The 9,220-nt window shown below is 50.2% G+C and overlaps 1 protein-coding gene across 4 annotated transcripts; it reads left to right on the top strand.

The window, feature by feature from the left end:
• The first annotated feature begins 5,104 nt into the window (after window positions 1-5,104).
• On the top strand, window positions 5,105-8,570 carry LOC119285465 (peroxisomal membrane protein 11-3-like). 4 transcript variants are annotated; one of them, XM_037564746.1, is made up of 2 exons: window positions 5,105-5,944; window positions 7,449-8,570. In XM_037564746.1, the coding sequence occupies exon 1, from the start codon at window positions 5,222-5,224 to the stop codon at window positions 5,933-5,935; it is 714 nt and encodes a 237-aa protein (XP_037420643.1). In that variant the 5' UTR covers window positions 5,105-5,221; the 3' UTR covers window positions 5,936-5,944; window positions 7,449-8,570. The 4 variants fall into 4 exon arrangements, with proteins under 4 accessions (XP_037420643.1, XP_037420642.1, XP_037420641.1 ...); XM_037564745.1 differs by lacking the exon at window positions 7,449-8,570 and adding an exon at window positions 6,968-7,442; XM_037564744.1 differs by lacking the exon at window positions 7,449-8,570 and adding an exon at window positions 6,991-7,442.
• The last annotated feature ends 650 nt before the right edge of the window (window positions 8,571-9,220 follow it).

Below are 9,220 nucleotides of genomic sequence, written 5' to 3' on the forward strand. Positions count from 1 at the left end.
AGGGTTGCTCACCACTCGGTAGGATTTTTTAAACTTAGGCGAGTACTGGTCTGCAGCTAAGCCCCCGAGTGGGGGGGTTGCTCACCACTTGGTAGGATTTTTTAAACTTAGGCGAGTACTGGACTGCAGCTAAGCCCCCGAGTGGGAGGGTTGCTCACCACTCGGTAGGATTTTTTAAACTTGCGAATACTGGACTGCAGCTAAGCCCCCGAGTGGGAGGGTTGGTCACCACTCGGTAGGATTTTTAAACTTAGGCGAAACGGATTCGCGGCTAAGCCCCGAGTGGGAGGGTTTCTCACCACTTGGTAGGATTTTTCGGACTTAGGCGAAACGGATTCAAAGCAAAGTCACCCACTGGGAGATTTCAAACACAAACGAAAGCGACAACAATCATTTAAGAAAACTGTAAAGCTCTCATCTTTGATAAACAAACTACAAAGGTATTTCTTATTACATCTCACCCGAATGAGTACTTAAGTATAAAAGGGGCGGAGAAGCTCCGCATTCCAAGCCCGTGGCTCGTCTTTCTTATTCTCGATATTGTAAAGATGATATGCTCCGTTGTGGAGAACTCTGGTGATGATGAAGGGACCTTCCCAAGTAGGGGCGAGCTTGTGTGGTTTCTGCTGATCCACTCGAAGAACCAACTCTCACTCGTGAAAGGCTCGACCCCTCACGTTTCTAGCGTGGAATCGACGCAAGTCTTGCTGATAAATGGTCGACCGGATCAAGGCCATCTCTCTTTCTTCCTCTAGGAGGTCGACTGTGTCTTGCCGAGCTTGTTCTGCTTCATCTTCAGAGAAGAGCTCGACTCGTGGTGCATTGTGAAGCAAGTCACTCGGTAGAACAGCTTTAGCTCCATAGACCAAGAAGAATGGAGTTTGGTCAGTCGACCGATTGGGAGTTGTCCTCAATCCCAAAGAACTGATGGAAGTTCATCAACCCAGGCGCCTGCTGCGTACTTGAGATCTCGCATCAGTCGGGGTTTCAATCCTTTGAGAATCAGGCCATTTGCTCTTTCTGCTTGTCCATTCGACTGGGGATGGGCGACTGGAGCATAGTCGACTCGTGTGTCTTGGGAGGCACAGAAGGTTCTGAACTCATCAGAATCGAAGTTCGATCCATTGTCAGTGATGATGTTGTGCGGAACCCCATATCTGAATGTCAACTCTCTAATGAAGCTGACGGCAGTACTGGCTTCAAGATTCTTAATAGGCTTGGCTTCAATCCATTTGGTAAACTTGTCGACTGCTACAAGCACATGAGTGAAGCCGCTCCTACCAGTCCTCAGTGGTCCAACCATGTCCAATCCCCAAACAGCAAAGGGCGTCGCCGGAGCGACCATGTTTACCTCTTTGTTGATGACTTCCAGTCGACTTTTGCTCTCAACATCAGCAAAAATCATCAGAGTGGAATTGACATGGGGATAATCATCGTCATTTTCCTCTTTGTCCTCAACTTTGTCTGACTCTTTTTCCTTTTCTTTGGGTTGTTTCTCTCGGAACTGCTGGATTAGGAGCCGACACTGTCGAGTGGTATGCTTCGGGTAAATGAGATTACCCTCTTCATCTTTCTTTGTGTGAATGTGGCATGGCAAATCCAACACATCATTTCCGTCTTGATCCTTTATTTTCTTGGGATTCCACGGTCCTTTGGGCTTCCCCTTGAACTTTCCCTGAGTCACAGCTAAGGTTTCTCCAGGAGTAGCTGGCTCGGCTTTGCGCTTCTGCTTCCGACTAGAGTTTCCTCCTCCGGTTTCGTGGGCGACTGTTTTGTGTTTGCCACTCCGGAGCCGATCCTCCTCTTCACCATTGGCGTACTTAGTGGCAATCTCCATCATTCGACTCAGAGACATATCTCCGGCCTGACCGAACTTCAGATTCAACTCTCGATATCTGACACCTTCTTTGAAGGCACAAACTGCTTGATGATTAGACACATTCTCCATCATGTGGTGCAACGTGATCTATCTCTGGATATAGTCCCTCAACGTTTCATTTGGCTTCTGCACACAAGATTGCAGTTCTGTTAGCCCTGCTGCCCGTTTGCATGTTCCTTCGAATGTTCTGACAAACACTCGGGCAAGTTCTTCCCAGCTATAAATACTGTTGGGTGCTAACTGATTTAACCATGCTCTGGCCGAGCCCTCCAACATCAGAGGAAGGTGCTTCATGGCCACTTCATCATTGTCGCCGCCAATCTGAACAGCCACTCGGTAGTCCTTAAGCCAAGTGTCAGGCTTGGACTCACCAGTGAACTTACTGACTCCAGTTGCCAACCTGAAGTTGAGAGGAATCACTGCAGCCCTGATGGCTCTGTTGAAGCATTCTGGACCTGAGACATCCACTCTGCCGCCGGTTGGAAGATCTTTGTCGTGGCCTTCTCTGTGAGCTCTGTTTCTGTCGACCAGACCCTGAACGAGAATAGATCTCGCATCAAAGCCCGGTTCCCTGGGGTCGACTGGAATCCTTCGCCCACCACTATGAGGGCGTCTGTCATCATGCTGCTGAGGCACGTATGACCCACTCCTTGGGGGAGGCGTGGGCACTCGACGACGATCATCGTGATCGAGTCGGTGATCATACTGCTCATGGTTTTTGTACTAATCTCGCCGGTCTCCACGTCCCTCACGCCTCGGGGGCGATCTTGGGCTGTGAGTCGACTGGACTGTATCTGCTATAATGGAACTATTATGGATCCTATTCCGCGACTGTGACACAGCTGAATTCTGTTCTCCCACTGCCCTGAGTAAAGCCCTGATCTGCATCAAACCTCTGACAGCTTCTGACTGGGAAGGTTGAATTGACTCTGCTATTCGAGCTGCAGCTGTGAGATTCTGGATCGGAGTTCGATATACCTGAGTCGGAGGCGGAAAAAGTTGTCGTCGACTGGACTCGGGGATCCGCTGCCGAGCTCATCGAGTGCGCGCTGGAGGTTCTCCAGTCAAGTGCACTCAACCAAGTTGGCCAGGCGCGCGTCCTCCAAGGCTCGGGCCTCGGGTGTTTCTCCAGCGATAGGAGTGTGAAGTGCATCCATGTTCCGGTGGCGAAGTTCTTCCCTCTACAGCGAAGAGAGGGGTTCGGGACGGTACTCCTCGTCAACACGCGATGGATCGCCTCCACCATCGCCACTGTCACCGTGGGGGAAGCCAGGAGGACTGCGAGGTCCATTGACCATCAGGACTTCCGCCGCGGGGTCACTACTGTCGCACTCGGACTCAGTCTCTACGGAGCCAGTCGAACAGGCCCTAGAGAGTTTCGTCGAGCTCGATTGCCGCGACTTGGGGGTGGCCGACTGGCAAGCCACCGCGTGCCTCACCCACCGCTGAAGCCTCGATGGACCGGAACGCTTGCCCCGACAGGCTACAGGGAGGGAGGACAACACAGGTGCCGACCGATACTTAGTCGACGGCTGCCGTAGGAGGACGCCACGGACGCACGCGCGAAAGTGCGTTGCCCCACGGACGGGAAGCGCCTCGACGTCGAGTGGAGCTTCTTGGAGCCAAGCGGAGTCGTCGGCGACGAACACGAGCGCGCCGAAATGGATCTCGCGGCCCTCGACCAAACCTCCGCCTGAAACCATGTTGATGGGGATTGGAAAAACCGCAATTTCTCCAACAAGTCGCTAAGACACCTGCCCCACAATGGGCGCCAACTGTCGTGGTTCTAAGTCTGACAGTAGAATGGGGGGTAGGGATGTAGAGGCAAGATTCTAGCTATGGAGGAGTTGTACACGCGAGTTTTACGAGTTCAGGCCCTTCTCGGAGGAAGTAATAACCCTACGTCTCGGAGCCTTGAGGCGGTCGACTGGATTTTATGCGTGTGTGTTACGGAGGGTGCGAACCCCTGTCCCAGAGGAGGGGGGTGGCTTATATAGAGTGCGCTAGGACCCCTGCTCCCCTCCGTTACATAGGGTTCAATATTCATAAAGAGAGAGCGTTACAGGTAACGTTTGTAAATAAAGTGCTACAAATGATCATTAAATATACGAGTAAATGCCTGACCGTTGCTACGTAGAGCGGCTTTAGGTCTTCTTGTACGTCGAGTGGTTTTTTTACATGGTCGAATGGTTGAGTAGTCGAGTGACTTAAAGAAGAAGGAGTCTCCGAGTGGATGATATGTCGAGTGGATTGCACTCGACACCAAGTCCTCCCTGTTTATTCTTGAACTTCTTTGCTTCTAAGACAAGGACCTTAGGTAGGACGTATAGGTCGGGCCTATTACCCTACCCCAGGTCTATGCCCTCGTCAACCGGCGAGCCCGGGAAAAGAAAAGGCGAGCGCGCGCGCGTCCGTCTCTTGTTCGCGCCGGCGTAAATCCGGCTTAAAAATGGGTCGGGAATAGGTCGACAGGCGGACGAAAAGCGGACGCCCGCGGACGAAATGGGTCGCCAGTTGGAGTTGCTCTTAAGCAGTTGTGATTTACATTTGCTCATTTCTGAAACACAAATGCGAACAACCAAACAACAAGTTCTATAACCTGACCATTGATGCAAGCAATCAAATACGGAGTAATGTGTAAATGTCAATGAGACCCAACGCAAAGTGCTAAAAACACCAAACAGCGAATGAGGGATAATGCCCAGCTGAGTTCTCACGCTGACACGCGGGTCCGCACCGCTAGTCCAATGATTCCTCCTCCTCTCTCCCTTGGTCGTTGAGTCCAACCGATCCACCGTGCCACCACACGGCAACTACCCCCGCATCATACACGCACAGCCTGTTTGGTAGTTTAAAGGAAAGGGAATGGGAGTTTTCAAGAGGGAGTTTGTTGGGTGATTAGGCTTGGGAAGTGGACTGTTAGTCCCAGTCCCACGTTTGGCTACTGTTGGGAATTACTTGTGGGAATTTAACAGAAAAAATAATTCCTCACTCTAGTTCGCGAGTCAAAGTAATAGAAGATGCTGAGGACACGGTTTGTTTATGTACAAAATTGAACCAGCCCTTATTTGGCGCAACAAACAAACTGTTTTTTCTTTGCCAATTCCCATTCCCTGGCTGAATTACCAGCCCCCCTGGGAAGAGATTAGCGGGAGTTCGCCCCCTTAACTCCCTGCCCCTTTTCTTTCTCAATTCCCATATCCTTCAACCATACAAGTGATTTTTAGTCTCCCACCTTCTCAATTCTCATTCCCTACTCCAACTTCCCCCGAACCAAACAGGCTGGCATAGTATACGCAACCACAGCCCACGGGTACCTCCCCGCCGCCCCCAACAGCCGCCATGGCCTCCGAGGCTCGCAAGACCGCCGCCGCAGCGCGCCCGCCTCCCCGCGACTTCCTCGCCCACCTCGAGGCCTACCTGGCCCGCCGCGACGGTGTCGACAAGCTCCTCAAGATCTCCCGCTACGCCGCGCGCCTCGCCCTCGCCGCAGGGCCGCTGCCCCCGCCGGCCTCCGCGCGCCTCAAGTCCTTCGAGTCCAGCCTCGGCCTCAGCCGCAAGGCCTTCCGCCTGGGCAAGTTCGTCCAGGACGTCAACGCCCTCCGCGCGCACCCCGGCCCCCTCCCTCCGCCCTTCGTGCTCCTCGCCTACGGCGGCGAGGGCGTCTACTACTTCATCGAGCAGTTCGTCTGGCTCGCGAAAGCTGGCCTCCTCCCGGCGCACCTCCTCCCCCGCCTCCAGCGTCTCAGCGCCTGGGCCGAGCTGCTGGGCTACGTCGGCTCCATCACCATCAAGCTGGAAGAAGTGACGAAGATGGAGTCTTCAATCAAGATGCGGCGGGCGGAGGGTTGTGGGGAGGAGAACCAGGCGGTGACGACGATGCGGGGGAAGCTGCTGCTGAAGCGTCTGTCCGTTGTGCAGGACGTGGCGGATGCCTTCATGGCGCTAGGGGACGTGACTAACGGGAAGGGGTTGCTCGGTAGCTCCACGCTGACGGCGTCCGCCGGATTGCTGTCGGCGCTGATCAGCACGCACAAGAACTGGAATTCTTGCTGAAGTCCCAAGGTATATATAGATTTCAAAATACGCTTGACATTAGGATGAAATAAAGCTGAAATTTAGGCAAAACCTGTATTTCTAAAGGAAAGCGTTGCTTCTGTAATCTAGATGCCGATGTTGGTGGTACGGTTGGAATTCATGCTGATGCATTTGTTGGTTGGAGAACACTGATGCTGCTCATGATTAATTTCACCATAATCATTCTAGATGTTTCATTTTGTCAAAAAAAAAAAAAAACAGATGCTTCATTACGGTCGTATTGGGATAAAGGGGTTGCTTTCTTCCGACTGTGTTGCTTATGGCTGACTTCAAAGATGAGTGCTTGGCTCCATAGTGCAAAAACAGAAGCACTGAACATGCCTACAAGAACAAAACAGTCTCCATGGCAGATCATTTTGCAGCAATAAGATGCACAATGCATCATAATTTGGTTCTGATGCACTAGGAAGTTGAAACCAGCATCACAATCTGGTGTATAGTTTTCCTGCTGTAGTTTTGGCTTCGTGTCAATATCAAAGGAGAATTAACTAACCGTGCCGAATTGGCTAGCACAAACTTTGGAACTGATATGATTATGGGCTAATATATTATGAAGCAAATGCGCAACCAGAAGCACTGCAGAAGAAAGAATGCTGTCTGTTTGATTACCACGTGCTACAATGTTTTTTCCCATGTTACATTGGTCCAATTGAATCAGCTTCAAAGGAATAATAGGCAAATGCAGTTCTTACATATCGGACCAAAATGTTGTTTCATTCACAGTTTATTTTTTTATTTTTTTAATTTGTCACCTGTAAACTGATGAATAAATACATAAGTATGCAATGATATGTAGATCATGTAGCCCGTCCTGTGCTCATAACTTATTGCACTGGTTTAACTGCAGCTGATTGTTGCTGTGGGGTCAATATTAACGTCGGTGTTTTTTCCAGCCCTTGTTTGGATAAACAGTACATAAAATTTTATACCATTGTGAATTACAAAAACTGTTTCGAATTTACTCTTCCACTGACCTGGCTCCGATGGGAGGCCTCTTGACCCTCTGCTACCAGGGGCGAGGTGTGAGTGACGTAGGGAGAAGTAGGTACTACGGAGCTGTAAGGTACTGTTACTCTGATCACTTAGCTGATTACTTATCAGTGTTTATAGTTTATAACGCAATTATTCCTCGAGTTAAGAGTAAGACAGCTGGTATACTGGGTATGTGCTAAGATTTCTTGGTTTGAGTAAGGTGTGACAATAATTTTTATTTCCTTTCATTTCTAGTAGCTAAGTAAGTCCACATCATAATTGTAGGCAGGGAACCCCAATTAGTTATGTATTCATTTCTTTGAACAAATTGTTTATAAGTATCAAAGTACAACAATGATCATAGCATAAAATGATTTTATCAGCAATGAACCAAAAAAACGCCTCTTGTGGTTCACAGCAACAAATTACTACTTTCTTATAATCCGATATTTTGCATTTACTGTAAGCTCCATAATTTCCTGCCTACTTATTTTTACAGCAATTCTGCCCCATGATTGATTGCCATATAGGCGTTGTCGTTGGTGTTTAAATCAGCCAACCTGCTGCATAAGTTTTGCAAATCGTTGTTCCAGCTGGCCAACTTGGCATTGTTGGTCCCAAATGCAGAGATGCTTCAGGTCCGGCTTTGCTTTAGATTATATGAACTGTTAGAAATAGTTTCAGATTGAGATGAAAGAACCTTACCGCTTTCTTATCCAATGGATCTTGAGAACAAAAAGCTTGTAGTTAGGTAGATGGCTGTGAAAGCACGTCCTGTGCCCCAGCTCTATGTAACACGGTCGTGGAGGCAAAGACATTGTTCAGGTGATCTGTTTTCAGCCCACTGTTGAGGCCTGAAAACATATAGCTGTAAAAGCATATTAGTATCTGCTTATATTCTGACATCAACCGGCTAGGTATACGAGAAACAGTTTACTACCTCTCATGATGGAGTGCCATATATATATCGTCCCTGATGAAACCTGTCAACCAGCTGCAGAATTTTGGCTATTTGGTGGTAGTCTACCTCTAGAGGCAGGTTACAAGTGGACAGCTGGGCGCTGCTGCTAAATGGTTGGGACGCGGCTGTGATCAGTGAGTGAGCTAGATCGTGGACTGCTATAATTTATTTTTATTTTTGCGGGGGTGGACTGCTATATTAGTCTTGAATTGAATCAATGAAAGAACAGTGTTACTGTTTTCCTGTCCAGTAGACCTTTGCAGTTAGATGGCTGTGAATGCGCATCATGTGCTCAGCTCCGTGTAACATTCCCCCTCTGGAGGGAATTTTCTGTGTGTTCAGGTGAGCTCTGGCCGTCATTACAAGGCTATAGAATGGGATTGTGGGAATCTCATAAGTCTGGTTGCATCAGAGAGTATCTGTCCCTGTCTGCCTCTATTTGTGTGCAACACAGCCTGTGAAGGAAGACTAGTCACAATGGGAGTAACTTGACTAGTAACATCACACATTTCAATACAAGATTGCTTATGTGGCAGCTAATTAATGAGGAGAGAGGGGTTTGTGGTAACTTAACTAGTTACTGTAACATCACACATTTTAAGACATAATGAGTCTATAGTCTAATAAATGAACTCTTTCATGATACCACTCATATGTTACTTATGTTACTCCCCACTGTGAGCAGTCGAATAGAACACAGGAAAGCCGCCCGATCCCCAGGCCACCACGAGATGATGATGATGGATGGGCAGGGCAGGGCAGGTACCACCGAATCGAATTTTGCTGCCGAGTCACGGACACGTCAGGCACGGCACCACTGGGCCAGGCCCAGTTCGGCCGATGCGCTGCCTGATACGAACGAAACCCACCGAAACCGAAGGAGCAGTCCAGCCAGCTGGGTTACCAGCGGCGCAAGCGAAAAGGAGCATGTGAACGGCCACGATGCCGCCGCGGCCGCGACGCGGGCGACTAGTCCAAGCAAAAGCAGCACACTCCAACGCCAACGCCAACGGTCCAACCACTAGCGAGGAGTAGCGAAGCGGCGGTGGAGCTGGCCAAACCCAAACCACCGCCACCCCGCCCCACTCCCACCTACGCGGCGATAAAAGCCAGCCAGCCAGCGCGTCCCCCACCCCCCTCTGCCGTACCCGTACGCGATGCTTCCTCCGCCGCCCTCCTCCCCTCGTAACCTCCACCCCCACCCGTTGCCCCCTCCCATTCCCGTTTCCGAGCTGCTCCCCTCCCCCTCCCCTCCCCGCTCAGCCGAGCCTCCCCAATTTCCCGTCACCGCCGCCTTCTCTGACCCGGTC

This window comes from Triticum dicoccoides, chromosome 4A (genome assembly GCF_002162155.2).
Source record: "Triticum dicoccoides isolate Atlit2015 ecotype Zavitan chromosome 4A, WEW_v2.0, whole genome shotgun sequence".
Lineage (NCBI taxonomy): Eukaryota > Viridiplantae > Streptophyta > Magnoliopsida > Poales > Poaceae > Triticum > Triticum dicoccoides.